This window comes from Trachurus trachurus, assembly GCF_905171665.1.
Source record: "Trachurus trachurus genome assembly, chromosome: 22".
NCBI classification, from domain to species: Eukaryota; Metazoa; Chordata; class Actinopteri; order Carangiformes; family Carangidae; genus Trachurus; species Trachurus trachurus.
Window position 1 is genome coordinate 2,041,504 of NC_139907.1, and position 15,026 is coordinate 2,056,529.

The window sequence follows — 15,026 nt, forward strand, 5'->3', positions numbered from 1 at the left end:
TAAAAAAAACACACAGGTAAAACTCCTTCTCACACACCTGGAGGTTCAGAACACACAGATAAAACTCCTCTGACCACAGACTGCAGCACAACAACCAGCGGCCTTGTTCATAAAACTGTGTGTAGGATCGTTAATAAAAGGGTATGTGCAGTAACATCATCATCATCATTATGAAGGTGTGTGGGGGCTTTTATTTTGCCGTGGCGGTGCCACAATTAATTAGGCATGTAGCAGAAACCCTGTTGTTGTCTTGTGAGTGAACTGCAAACACGGGAGCAGATGGGGTGAAAGTGGCTACGTCACACTTAATTCGCATACAGCTGTTTCCATCCCATTCCAATCAACCAAAACCCGGCCGTAGCAAACGTGTTTCTTGTGCGAATCAGGGGATTTTAATTCGAATTACGGTGTTTCCATCATCATTTTCTGATTCGATACAACTCGATGCGCATCTAAATAGCTGATGGAAACACAACTAATGACTCAGTCCAAAGCAAAATAACGTTGTTGAATTAAATCATTCTAATAACAAGGATCTAATGCATGATAGGGGTTGGAATTAAACGTGTGACGGGCGATAATAAAGACATCATCGTTCTTCTACTCTACATTTCTTCAGTCTGACTTCAGTTCACCACCGTCCGCTACTTTCAGGCGCTGTTTAGTGCGTACGCCACGTTTCCTCACCTCCCTCCTGTTGTCCCTGTCGTCCCTCTGCAGCTCCTCCCCCATGTCCAGAGCCTGCTGGTAGGTCTCCTGTCGTGTCTCCATCTCGTTCCACAGCTGCTGGTGCTGCGCTCGCTGCAGGTCGGCCGTGGCCACGTCGCTGATGCTCTCCTCCGCCGCCATGGCGCCCAGCAGCTGGCTGCACCACAGCAGGTAGTCCTGCACCTGCACACACACACACACACACAGACCCGGGTCAGGAGGACTTCTTAAGTGTCTTTTTTTTTCTTAACTTCTCAACTTTCTTCTTAAATTTAACACTTCAGAATAAATGGTATTCTTGAAATCAAAGTTCTCAAATTTGTTCTTTACTTTGTTCCTAACTTTAAGACAACCTTGACCTGTCTTAAAATTCCTACGGTGAATAGATAAGCCTCTAATATACCCCTTTTCAACAAATTTTAGACAAGTTTAGACTAGTAGGTCATAGTTTAAGCAAATATATTTTTTAATTAATTACACAAAGACCTTCAGCCACTTTGGCCTCTTGTCTTATGTTCCGCTGTTATTCCCGTATTATTAATTTTCCCCAGTAGTAATTTTTTCATCCACCATAACCTCAGGCTCCTGCCTTGAAAAGTTTCTGCATCTCAATAAGTTTTGTCCTTCTCCATGGTTAGTGAGTGACTGGTGCGTGCAATGCAGTGACGTATTTTAAGAAGTTCTTAAGTAGGAAAAATAAGAAGTTTGTAAGAAATGACTGTTCGAGGAATTGCACTTAAGAACTTTCTTATGAACTTCTTAATTTTTTTCTTAAGCTCTTTCTTCAGAACATATTGGTGAATCCTCTGGTCTCTGTGGTCTCCGTGGTGTCTGTGGTCTCTCTGGTCTCCGTGGTTTCGGCTCCTCACCGTGTTGAGGAAGAGGATTCTGCGACAGGCCAGTCTCAGCTCCTCCTCCCTCTGCTCAGCGTGCAGCCGCAGCTCCTCCCAGCGCTCCACCACCTCCTGCTGCACCTCCTGCAGCCGCCGCCTCAGCAGCGGCGTGCAGCGCTCCAAGACCGGGTCTACAGAGTCCAGCTGCTCCTGCAACTACAACACACACACACACACACACACACACACACACACACACACACACACACACACACACACACACACACACACACACACACACACACACACACACACACACACACACACACACACAGAGGAGATCCAGGAGTGAGAAGCTGCTTCCAGAAACGGTTCTGTTCTGGTTCTGGTTCCTAAGTCTCAGATCCTCTGTGTTTTCTGTTGAACCAGCAGCATTGACTCCAGTTTCAGTGGAACCAGAGTGGGAGGACGTTACTCTTTTTTTTAGTTTGTGTGTATACTTTCGTCTACTACTACTACTACTACTACTACTACTACTACCTATATTCTATTGCTTTATAATATCTAAGCAATATATCACTCCAGTCCGTGGTCTATGCTCATTCTACCACTCTAAGGGGCGTTGTTCCCCCTTAGAGTGCTATAATGAGCATAGACCACGGCCTGTCGTGATATATTGCTTTTATAAAACGGTTACCATTAATGACAATATGAAAGAGGAATACACATCAATTTCATGTAGCTTTATTCAACCAGAAATACATATTATCCAATAAAAAGCTGTTCCCATCTCTCCAGACGTTAGCTCCAAGTAGCTCTGTCACTGCTCAGTCCCCTCTACCATTGTTAACCCTCTGGAGGTCAAAGTTCACCTTCAACATGTCAACATGTCAATTACACTACACCACAGTGTGTTGCTGTATGCAAAGAGGAAAGGGTAATGTGCAATATTGAGTGTGCTGCTGTAGGTATAGAGTAATGTGCAATAATGAGTGTGCTGCTGAATGTAAAGAGGAATGTGCAATAATGTTGCTGTAGCAAGGGGTCAGATGGGCATCATGTTATTATTATTACTGTCTTTTTATTTTTATATGTATAGGTGATTTCAGGACATTGTGGGGGGACGCGCAAGGAGCTGGGGGATAGGATGTTGTGTTTTGTTTATGGTCTTGAAGTACTGTTTTGTTTATGTGTTCATGGCGCTTGGAGTCTCTGGTCTGTCCACGACGAATTTCTCCCAAGGGAGACAATAAAGACAAACTAACTAACAAACTAACAAACAAACTAACTAGTCCATCTTTTAACATCGTAAAAACATCGACTGTCTTTGGCTACGGACTGCAACAGTCCGTTGTCATGGATACATGACAACAACTTCCATTCATACCAGTCATACGTTGCCTGAGGCGGAGTGATAGCCTGCGCTGTGATAAGGCTTTAGAATAGTAGCCGTGGTATATGCTCATTATACCACGGTTAACAACCAATCAGATCGCTGGATTTCACCTTTCCGTTTTATAATTTATATTATAGTATTGTACTTTTATTTTTATGCAGTGACCAAAAGAGTTTCTCTGTAATTATTCATAATTATGTGACAAATAAACTAAACTAAACTTGAACGGACCACAGCTGCAGCTAAAGGAGTGTGGTTAGTGTGGTCAGTACCTGCTGCTCCGTGGCGGCCAGCTCGTGGAGCAGCGCCTCGTGCTTCCTCAGCTGTGACATCACTCCTCGCAAATCCTTCGCCACGTCGTCAGGGATACTCTTCTGTCGCTCCTGCAGAGACAGAGACAGAGACAGAGAGGAGACAGATGTTGAGTGTCCAGCTGCAGTCAGAGTTAGAGACGATCACATGTGTGATGACCAGTCACCTGTATGAGGCTCAGAGCGTCGCTCAGGTCCTGGTAGAAGCGGTGACACTCCTCGGCCTTCAGCAGGCGATCCTGACGCTCTCTGGCTGCCTGCTTCAACTCCTCCCAGCATGCACTGCACACACACACACACACACACACACACACACACACACACACACACACACACACACACACACACAGCATCAGAATGAGCAAAGTTAAAGGGATAGTTCAACATTTTTTGTCAAATTGGCCCATTGCCATAATCCCTATAGTCATAGCAGTAGGTTCGTTACCTTTAATTGTCGGTGCAAGCTGTTTTTAGAACGGCGGAGCAGAGCCGTGAGCTGCTCAGAGCTACGCTACGGAGGCTCATTATGGGATTTCTTGGTTTCCCTCATCATCAAACTCATCAAATACACAATCCAACAACTCCACAACGCTCTGGTGGACAAGTTATGAGCTGCACATTCACCACGCTATGAGATAATAACACAACGTTACCACACAGAGTTGTTTTAGAGGGAAATACAGAGACTGTTGATGAAAAACTGTCCCTGAAGGCAACGTGCATCAGAGGTTTTGCATGAATTTCCCTCTAAAACAACTCTGTGTGGTAACGTTGTGTTATTATCTCATAGTGTGGTGAATGTACAGCTCACAACTTGTCCACCAGAGCGTTGTGGAGTTGTTGGATTGTGTATTTGATGAGTTTGATGATGAGGGAAACCAAGACATCCCATAATGACCCTCCGTAGCGTAGCTCTGAGCAGCTCACGGCTCTGCTCCGCCGTTCTAAAAACAGCTTGCACCGACAATTAAAGGTAATGAACCTACTGCTATGACTATAGGGATTATGGTGATGGGCCAATTTGCCTAAATGTTGAATTATCCCTTTAAATGTAATGTTGTATTTTACTGTGTTTTAGTGTGTATTAGTGTTGAACCTGAGCTGCTGCAGCGTCTCCTTGACGACGGCGCTCTGAGGATGTTTGTTGCGGACCAGTCGGGCGGCGGCGTCGCTGCAGCTCTGCAGCCGCTCCTCCCCCCCCTCCAGCTGCTTCAGGAAACCATCAAACTTCCCACGCAGCAGCTGACACACAACAACAACAACACACACACTCATCATCATCATCATCACTTCTCTTTATCTTTTATGTCTTCACAGATAAAACACTGTAGTAGAGTTAATGTCAGTATCTGACCTGAACGTGCTGGTAGTCGTTGCCCAGGTCTTGGGACTCGGCCGTCTGCCTCTGCTGGTTCATCCAGTCCTCCAGCTCCGAGGACTCACGTCTGAACTCGTGCAGCTGGAGGACTTCCTTTAACCTCTGACCCCTGAGCACACACACACGGACCAATCAGACCACAGGAGCAATGACAGGACACACTGCAAAAACTCAATATCTTACCATGAATATTTGTCTTATTTCTAGTCAAAATGTCATTTCTAGTCAAAACAAATCTCATTATATGTAAAATCACATAAAAAGTAGCTTGTTTTAAGACACTTTTTACTCCTTTCAAGCTGATTTTCACTTAAAATAAGTAGAAAAATCTGATAGTGGAGCAAGTTTTTCTTTCTTATTACAAGCACAAAAAACTTGCTTTCACTGGCAGATTTTTCTACTTATTTCAAGTGAAAATTAGTTTGAAACAAGTGAAAATGATCTAAAAACAAGTTAATTTTTAGGTGATGAGTCTCATTTTAAGTGGAAAGAGATTAGTTTTGACAAGAAATTAAACTTTGACTAAAAATAAGACAAATATTCTAGGTAAGATATTGGATGTGAAGTATGTAAACCATGAATGGAATAAATCAAAATGAAATGAAATGAAAGGTTGGACTTGTACCTGAGCGCGGCCTGGTGCTGCAGCTGCTGGCTGCGGCTGCTCAGGTGGCCGTAGGGCCGGTTCAGCTCCTCCAGACTCCAGCTCTGCACCGCCGCCTCCACCTGCTCCCCCAGATCCTCCACCTCCAGCTCCAGCACCTCCAGCTGCCCCTCCAAGACCTGGACCAGCCAGAACCACACAGTTACATACACTGATATATACACCTCCAGCACCTCCAGCTGCCCCTCCAGCACCTGGTCAACCAGGACCACACAGTTGAATTGATTTCCATAGTGCACATGGCTACTTTATATGCACGTGCCGGTTTGCATTGACCATATATGGTTGTGTTTGGGTGTATAGAGGGCGGAATATGAGGCGTGTTCACATCTGCACTTTTCTTGGGTCCGGTGAGATTTATCAATGGAAGTTGCGGGCAGTTGTGCGTACAGTTTGATAGATCTGAAAAGGGTGTAAATATTTTGGGTGTAGGCCTACACCATTTTTGGCTTTTCGCCGTAGTACCTGAAAATTTAGTAGCACTTTTACTCCATAGTAGCACTTTGGAGGCAGCACAAAACTGTTATTTAAATCTTCCTGTTCTCTCCTCCCGTAACGCAGGAACAGTAGTACACGTTGCTGAGTCTGCTTAATAACAATGTACAACAGGAGTACAGCAACAGCTCTTATTGGTTTGTTAAAAATAGTACAGGAAGTACAACATTAGTTCCGTTTTAACTATATAGTATATGACACAACTCTTCTTCTGCTGTTGTTGGGAACTTAGACAGCTCTGCGCATGTCAAAATGCTGTTATTCTGAATAAAGCTCGGTGCATGTGTACGTAACGCACGTCGTGATTGGATTATTTGATTTTGCGGCCATGTAAACAGTGGATTCAGATTTTCCGATCCCTCAAGTTTTTAATCTGATTAAGAAAGTTTGCTTATGTGAACATAGTAAACATAGTAAACACACTGTAGCTACTGAGTGTTGAGTTGTTACCTGGTGTTTGGTGATCAGACTCTGTGTGGCCAGTTGGTCTTTGCCGTAGTCGTCACCGGTTACCAGACTGAGCGTCTCTGTGAGTCTGGACTCCAGCTCTGAGCAGTCCAGCAGCAGCTGCACACACACACACACACACACACACGGTTATTTATATTATATATAGTTCATGTAACATGAAAATAATCAGTGGATATTTATTTAATCTGTCATTTGCCTCCATCACTGGTGTCAGCACTAAACTTTAGAGCTGCATCATTGATTTTTGATTTTTAAATATTATCTATTGTCTGTCTAATTTTATTTGCATAAAGGAAGAAGTGGTAGCCCAAGAATATATAACAACATGTGAAGTATAATTAAGACTATTTTATTGTATTTTAATGTTTATTTAACAGGGATGATACAACATTGCATATACTGTAAGACATCTAGCTTCAGCTAATGTGCAGCCTTTGTCCCTGGTCAGGTTTTAGAATAGGATAAAATATACTAAAACACAAGTTAAATTGAGCATTAAACATTAGTAAAGTGCTGTATTGACAGTGACTTGAGAGGAGTTAATGTTCACATTTCTGCTGCTGCTTGAGTCGATGTTTAACGTTCACACTAAACCTCTTTAGTTCCGTTTGGGAGTTAATTTCCTAAAGTAAACAACTAGTTTTTTTGACTCCTCTTGGTTTGTTGTCTGAATTTCTCATTTACAGCAACAATAATTTATTTTTGTAGAAAACATAAATACAATATATGTGATGAAATACCTGTTCTCTGGTGACGGCCTTGCTGAGGTGAGCTGCTCTCCTGCTGCAGGCCTCTTCTAGCTCCTCCCACTCTGCCTTCAGGTGGCTGCACCTACACAAAGAGAGAAAAATGCACATTTTAGATGCAAAGATGCAACAAAAGAAGAATTTATTTCTGACATAGGAACAGAGAAAGGAGACAGAAGAGCAGCAGCAACAGCAGAACCTCTGGAGGACGTCGTCGCTGTCTGATCTGCTGGACTTGGCCAGGCTCCGCCCCCTCTCCAGGACCTGGGCCAGGTGTTTCTGGTGGGCGTTGATCTCAGCCTGTAGATCCTAGTTACACACACACACACAGAGTTCAGTCATCGTTGTTGTCATTATTCCAGGTCGGTTCCAAAATCGATTCACATAAATCTCGCAATTTTTTTTTTTTAATTTTCTAAATCAATTTTTTTTCTCAAAAATCGATTTTTATTTTGAATTTTTTTTTTTTTAATTTTTTAAAATATTGTGCAATGTGCATTTGTTAGCCTGTTTTACATACAGAGAGTCCAGGTTTTGAAAAGGGTTTAAGTTCACTTTATAATGGAGTATGTTCATTTATAGGCTCCTACAGTATTTGTGTGCAGATAAATGTTAAAAATGCTAAAGACTAAAAATCGAGAGAATCGGCAATATCGTAGAATCGCAATTTAAATCGAATCGTCCCAGCCCTAGTAGCTGAGGAGAAGAAGCAGCAGAAGAAGAACAGACTCCACCTTGTGTTTCTGCATCAGGCTGACCGCACCGGCCAGAGACTTGTCGTAGCCGGTGGATCCAGATGCAGGCAGATGTTCAGAGATCCAGCTGAGCTCCAGGTCCACGTCGTGATAAAACCCAAACAGCTGCACCGACGCCTCCAGCTGAGCCCGGCGCCGGTCCAGAGGCTTCTGCAGGGACTTGAACCTGCGGCACAGAAACTCAGGTCAGACACACTAACAAAAATCACAATCTTTCCAAGAATATTTGTCCTTTTTCTTGTCAAAACTAACCTCTTTCCACTTAAAATAAGACTCATCACCTACAAAATAACTTGTTTTTAGATCATTTTCACTTGTTTCAAACAAATTTTCACTTGAAATAAGTAGAAAAATCTGCCAGTGAAAGCAAGTTTTTTTTGTGCTTGTAATAAGAAAGAAAAACTTGCTCCACTATCAGATTTTTCTACTTATTTCAAGTGAAAATCTGCTTGAAAGATGTAAAAAGTGTCTAAAAACAAGCTACTTTTTAATGTGATGAGTCTTATTTTAAGTAGAATGAGATTTGTTTTGACTAGAAATAAGACAAATATTCTTGGTAAGATTTTGAGTTTTTGCAGATGTTTTCCAGATGTGTTAGATCCAGATGTGGAGGCTCACAGGGTGAGGTAGGTGTCGGTCTCCTGAAGGATCCTGTGGGAGTCGAAGTGTGTGGAGGCGAGATGTTTGGCCCGGCTCACGATGGAGTTGATCTTCTCCGCCAGCTCCTTGGCCTCCTGCTCCAGCTGCTGATGCTCCTACACACACACACAAAGGGTTAAAAGATGAACACATGACTGTATCTTATTGTGATGCCCCACTGGATGTATTCCACAAATTAACATTGTTAGACCATGGACGCCATTGGACAAGATTTTGAAGCAAACACTAACCCTGTCCCCCGATTACCCTGTTTAGATAATCGATTATTCATGGACATAAAATCAATCATAATCGAAGCTTCGACAAAGTTTTTTAAATATTCTAGAAAAAGTGGTAACATTTCTAAAAAATAAATAAATAAATAAAAATAATTTCTCCAAAAAAAACTTGAAAAAAAAGTGGTAAAAATTTTTCAAAAAAATATTCTAGAAAAAGTGATAACATTTCTAAAAAATAATAATAATAATTTCTCAAAAAAAAAGTGGTAAAAATCTTTCAAAAAAGTTTTTTAAATATTCTAGAAAAAGTGGTAACATTACTAAAAATAAATAAAAATAAATAAATAAATAAAATTAATTTCTCAAAAAAAAAGTTAAAAAATTTCTAGAAAAATGTGGTAAAAACATTTTCAAAAAAAGTTTTTAAAAGATTCTAGAAAAAGTGGTAACATTTCTAAAAAATAATAATAATAAAAAAATATATATATATATTTCTCAAAAAAAATTAAAAAAATACTAGAATAAAATGGTAAAATTTCAAGAAAAAGTTGGGGACCCCCTCGAACCCTCTGACGGACCCCTGGGGGCCTCGGACCTCACTTTGAGAACCACTGGTTTTACAGACACAGGTAGTGAATTTAGTAGCGACAGTCCACTACTACTTCATTTGCTACAAAATCCAGGTATTGTGTTGTTGGGTTTTCATTATCGGCAGAAAAACCGTCAACGATATGGGCAGATATTACATTATTATGATATTATGGGACATCCGTAAACTAAACCTAAAGTAACCGTCTTCAGACTGGTTCAGACTGGTTCAGACCGGTTGACCAGCATCCTGACCTTCAGCAGCTGTCGACTGGAGCGAAGGTCGTGACCTTTGGCGGCGTTGTTCAGCATCCACTGGATGGCCTCGATCTTCAGTCTGGCGTCCTGAGGAAAATAAGATCCTCCTTCAGCTCAGTTCTTTAGTTACTAGTTACTGTGACGGTGGTGGAGAGAGAGTGTGTGTGTGTGTGTGTGTGTGTGTGTGTGTGTGTGTGTGTGTGTGTGTGTGTGTGTGTGTGTGTGTGTGTGTGTGTGTGTGTGTGTGTGTGTGTGTGTGTGACCTGCAGCAGCTCCATCAGCTGCTCCTGCTGTCCCGCCTGTCTCAGCTTGTCTCCCCGGTCGGCCATCTTGTCCTGCAGCCTCCTCCAGCGGCTGCTGAGCTGAGACGACTTCCTGCTGATGCTCTGACTGTTGTAGTGCTGCTCGGCAACCATCTCCTGTCCTCGCTGAACACACACACACACACACACACACACACACACACACACACACACGGACGTATTTTAAATATAATTCAGCAGAAAAAAAACTGAATGCACTACTGTTACCACTTTATCTGTGTGTAGGCTAATGCATAATCCTTTATTGAATTCATTTGTTAAAAGACTTTTTCTTTTTTTTACTAAAACTGACTAAAACTAGACTAAAACCTTGTTGAGTTTTCGTCACATCACATATAGAAATGACAAAAATTGACTAAAACTAGTAAAGTATTTTCGTCAAAAAGACTAAGACTAAATCTAAAATGCCTGCCAAAAAAACACTGGTTTAAGTACCCCTGGAAAAAAGGGAGCAAAGCATTCAGACATTTTATAGCAATAACCAAACATGTGATTTTTATCCTCAGTAGGTGAAGGGTTAATGGGTGTGGTACCTGAACCAGCGAGTCCAGCCGGTCCTGGTTGTGCTGCGTCTCCTTCTCGGCCGCCTCGTGTCTCTTCAGCTTCCTGAGGACGTTGGTGGGGTCTCGGTACGACTCGTCCTCCGCCACCTTGGACTTCTCCTCCATCCACAGCAGCAGCTCGTCAGCGTCTCTCTGGAACTCCTGCAGCACAAAACACCAGGGGGAAGTAATTAAAAACACAGAGTATCATTCATAAAAACCTCTGTTTCTGTTTCTGTGTTTCTGGATATTGTGAATCTGACATCCAGTCGTTGTTCCAGGTGTGATGATGTGATGATACCTGGTATTTCCTGGAGGCCAGCAGCAGACTCCTCCTCTCGGCGGCGCTCTCCTTCAGCCTCTTGTTGGCCTTGTGCAGGCTGCGGCTCCGCTCCTTGATGCTGAAACACAAACTCACAGTCACAGACCCGTTGGACTTATGTTTGTATCGACAACATTAGGCAGGTAGAGGCTCCTTTTCATTATAAGAACATGATCAAACACTTTTTTAGTTAATGTACGTTCAAATTAGGGCCAATGGTGTGAATTTTGGGAAAAATTGTAGAGAACTTTCTGGGAAAAAGTGGTACAATTTCTCCCTAAAAAGATTTTTAAAATTCTAAAGTGGTAAAAAGTGGTTTTGAAAAATCAAATTCTAGAAAAAGTTTCTAAATTCTATCTAAATCTAAATTTCTAAAAAAAAAAAAAAAAAAAAAAAGGGGCAAGAAATTCTAGAAAGAGCTTTCGAAAAAAAAAAGTTTTGAAATAATTCTAGAATGGTAAAGTGGTAAAATTTCTCAAAAAGTGGTAAAATTTCTAAAAGAATAAGTTTTTGAAAAATTCTAGAAAGAGTAGTAATATTTCTCAAAAAAAGAAAAGTTTAAAAAAATATTATTTTTTAAAAAAGTGGTAAGAATTTCTCAAAAAAAAAAAAAAGTTTAAAAATTCTAGAAAAAATCTGGTCAAATTTCAAGAAAAAGTTGGGGACCCCCTGAACCCCTTCTCACTCTGAGAGCCACTGGTTGATCTCTTACTGTTTGGCGGCGTAGTGCTGCTGGTTGATGAGCTCCAGACTTCTCTCTCTGAAGTGGTCGACCCGCTGGTCCAGAGCCTTCAGGAGACCCTCCAGCTCCTCCTGCCGGCCCAGCAGACTGTGGACGCTGTCCACCGAGTCCTGCACCCAGACACCCACACATACAGTATGTAAAGCAGTGGTGTACGTAGTCTAATTGTAATTAGTGGGTAAACTGCTTTTTAGGTGGTAAACTGTTCATACTTGTATCACTGGTGGTTCTCAAACTTGTTTACATCAAGGACCCAAAATTGACACAAATTAGACCACGGACCCCCATTGGACAAAACACCAGAAATACACAAACAATCATTGTACGTTTAAATTAGGCGTACATTTTTGAAAGATTATGGAGAAATTTCTGGAAAAAAGTGGTACAATTTCTCCAAAAAAGTTGAAACATTTCTAGAAAAAAGCGGTAAGTTTTCAAAAAAGAAAAACAATTATATATATATATATATATATATATATATATATATATATATATATATATATATATAAAATTGAGAAAAAATAGTAACATTTCTCAAAAGAATTCTAGAGAAAGTGGTAAGATTTCACAAAAATCAAACAATAATTAAAAAAGTGATAACATTTCTTAAAAAAAAAAGTTTAAAAACTCTAGGAAAAAGTGGTAAAATTTCAAGAACCCTGTCAACACTCCCACTTTGAGAACCACTGACATTTACTTTAGTTAGATAGTTTTGTTGTACTGGGTATACTATATACCCGAGTATTACATAGACTACACCACTGATGTAAAGGTTATTCTGCAGATTTGATTTCACTCGTGTGTTTAAAATCTAAGTGAGGAGTCGTTTTCATCCGTCCTCACCCCGAGGTCTTTGACCCTCAGTCGGGCTTCGTGTCCCGACAGCGCCGCCTCGATCCGGTCTCCTTCCTGGTTCAGCCGCTGCAGCTCCAGCTGCTGCTCCAGACGCTGCTTCCTATTGGTCCACAGCTCGTCCAGCTTCGACCAATCAGCGGTGAGATCGTCCAGAGTTTCCTGGATATCGACGCCGATCGTCCTATTGGAGGAGCCGCGCTGGAGAGACTTCCCCAACTTCTCCATCTCCTTCAGCCTGAGAAACACACGGTTATTATTAAATACCTCCCTTCTTTCTTTCTTTCTTTCTTTCTTTCTTTCTTTCTTTCTACCCCTCTCTATCTCTATCTATCTCTTTCTATCGATCTATCCCACTCTTTCTTTCTTTCTACCGCCTTTCTCTGTCTTTTTACTCTCTTCTTTCTACCCCTCTCTGTCTTTTTCTTTCTTTCTTTCTACCCATCTCTCTCTGTCTTTCTTTCTACCCCCTTTCTGTCTTTTTACTCCTTTCTTTCTTCCTTCTTTCGACCTGTCTCTCTCTGTCTTTCTTTCTTTCTACCCCCTTTCTTTGTCTTTTTACTCCCTTCTTTCTTTCTTTCTTTCTTTCTTTCTTTCTTTCTTTCTTTCTTTCTATTCCCTTTCTCTTTCCTTTTACTCCCTTCTTCCTACCCCTCTCTCTGTCTTTTTATTTCTTCCTTTCTTTCTTTCTGTCTTTCTACCCCCTTTGTCTTTTTACTCCCTTCTTTCTTTCTTTCTTTCTTTCTTTCTTTCTTTCTTTCTTTCTACCCCCTTTCTCTGTCTTTTTGCTTCATTCTTCAGCTGCTTTCAGAATCCACACGCATTTCCTTCTTTTTCTAGTTCACACTATTATTAAATAATAGGAATAATAACAACAATTTAAATAATAATGGACATAAGAAAAAAAAATTAAACATTAAAAAGCTGTTTTAGGGGAATTAATTTCCAAAATAAAAAATTGCTGTGGATTTATTTCATCTATTTTTGTCAAACATGTGCACACATATAAAAACTGTATTTAAGTGGTTTAATTTTAACATCACTTCCTCCTCCTCCTCCTCCTCCTCCTCCTCCTCTCCACCTGCTCCTCTGCTCCTCCATCTCCAGCCGCAGCTCCTGGTGCTGCTCCAGCAGCGACACGGCCGAGGCCACGTCGGCGGCCGCCTCCTCCTGCAGCAGCCGGTCGTGGACCGATGCGGCCAAGCGCTGCAGCTCCTTGGTCTGCTGCTGGAAGCTCTGCAGCCGGCGCGCCTCCTCCAGGTGGCGCTGTCTGTCTGCAGCCTGCTGCTTCACCTGCACACCACACCACACCACACCACACCACACCACACAACACTTACAGTTTTTCTTTTAACTCTGTTGATTAGTGGTGCACTGTCCCTATGAAATAAACTAATAAATGAGAAATGAAATGAAACGACAGGATGGATGAGGACGTTTCTGCTCATGATTCAGTGAAGTTATTCTGTGCTGAGTATCTGGACTCTGACCTGTTCCAGCAGAGCCTCCAGAGCCCGGACCTCCTCCATGATGGCGGCGCTCTCTGCTGGACTGCAGTCCTGCTTCCTGTGACAGAGAGGAGGAAAACTCATCACCAATTAGGGAGAGGCTAGAAACAAGAGGCTAAAGTATCAGAGTTACTCTACATCTGTAACATGTAGTTACATTTCTTCTGCAGGGAAGCAGCTGTTATCAAAGATCCACTAAGAGTTTTAAATAAAAGTCTATTGCCACTGTAGGAACTTCCCCTGAAGGGCCGTCTACAGGAAGTTTTACTGGGCCTAAACAAGTCCCTTTCTGGGGGTAGGGCCTCAGATCGGTCCCGAAAAACTCCCGGTTGGGGCTCGAGGTTTAAAAGTGGGATGTGACGACAAGAGAAAGCCCCGAAGTAAGCTTCATTTTTAAAACCCAGCATTATCAAAAAAGCATCTACATGGCTGGAAGAGGAGAGAATAAGTCAGTAAAAGACATATGAGAGTAGCTGTAGTCAAAAAAAAGATGATGAATACGCGATTGCACGAGAAAAGAAAGAAAGAAAAAAAAACGCTGCACAACGACAGGGCGATGATGGAAACTGTTGCACGGGTCCTGGTCTGCAGAGGAGACGAGGCTGCTGAGAGAGAATCTTTACAGTCCACGGCCTAAACACCTCCTTCTTTAACGTCTGTGTAAAGTGAAATATGAGATGTAATTGTAAACGTATTAAATAAGTTAGAATATTGCTAATGTGAAATATTGAAAACTGTAGAGAACTGAACTGTGGAGTTTGAGGGTAAAACTGTTTTTGAAGCCGAGTGACGTAGAACAATCAGTTCAGTCAGGATGGCTGATAAGAATCTGGTTCTAATCTAGTTTCACTTTGCACCGACTTTAACAACAAAACCACTCAGAGTTTCTCTGTTCTACTTCAGACTCGTACATCTTGGCGACGCTCTTCAGGTAGGCGATCTTGCTCTCCAGGGTCTGGATGTCCCTGAGGGCCTGGGCCTGGTTCTTCTCCTCGGCCCGCAGCGTGAAGGAGCTGCAGCCCGCCACGTCCACCGCGTCCAGCCGGGACATCTGGTCCTGCAGCTGGGCTTTGGCCTCCTCGCAGCTCTGCAGGAACGAGTGCACGTCGGCCGTGCTCAGCAGCTCGTGGCCTTTATCGTCCTTCAGCTTCTGGATCCGGTCCCACCTGAGGAACAAAATCAATCAGTCAATCCAGATTTATTTATACATAATAGCCCTTTAAAACAGGTGACCACAGTGCTTTTTCCAAGAAAAT

General features: G+C 42.1%; 1 protein-coding gene across 1 annotated transcript in view; it reads right to left on the reverse strand.

Moving 5' to 3' along the window:
- The window catches only part of sptbn5 (spectrin, beta, non-erythrocytic 5), a gene marked incomplete at both ends in the record, with an annotated part of 94,721 nt that overhangs the window by 35,925 nt on the left and 43,770 nt on the right, over positions 1–15,026 (reverse strand). The window contains 21 exons of the mRNA XM_083998463.1: positions 688–891; positions 1,578–1,757; positions 3,210–3,320; positions 3,416–3,530; positions 4,345–4,490; positions 4,603–4,735; positions 5,252–5,409; positions 6,236–6,352; positions 6,997–7,087; positions 7,202–7,311; positions 7,737–7,923; positions 8,376–8,512; positions 9,479–9,568; positions 9,745–9,909; positions 10,338–10,508; positions 10,648–10,747; positions 11,381–11,520; positions 12,254–12,500; positions 13,344–13,555; positions 13,753–13,828; positions 14,682–14,936. Of these exons, the coding sequence (XP_083854589.1) occupies positions 688–891; positions 1,578–1,757; positions 3,210–3,320; positions 3,416–3,530; positions 4,345–4,490; positions 4,603–4,735; positions 5,252–5,409; positions 6,236–6,352; positions 6,997–7,087; positions 7,202–7,311; positions 7,737–7,923; positions 8,376–8,512; positions 9,479–9,568; positions 9,745–9,909; positions 10,338–10,508; positions 10,648–10,747; positions 11,381–11,520; positions 12,254–12,500; positions 13,344–13,555; positions 13,753–13,828; positions 14,682–14,936 (3,145 nt within the window). The remainder of the gene's footprint in view (positions 1–687; positions 892–1,577; positions 1,758–3,209; positions 3,321–3,415; positions 3,531–4,344; positions 4,491–4,602; positions 4,736–5,251; positions 5,410–6,235; positions 6,353–6,996; positions 7,088–7,201; positions 7,312–7,736; positions 7,924–8,375; positions 8,513–9,478; positions 9,569–9,744; positions 9,910–10,337; positions 10,509–10,647; positions 10,748–11,380; positions 11,521–12,253; positions 12,501–13,343; positions 13,556–13,752; positions 13,829–14,681; positions 14,937–15,026) is intronic.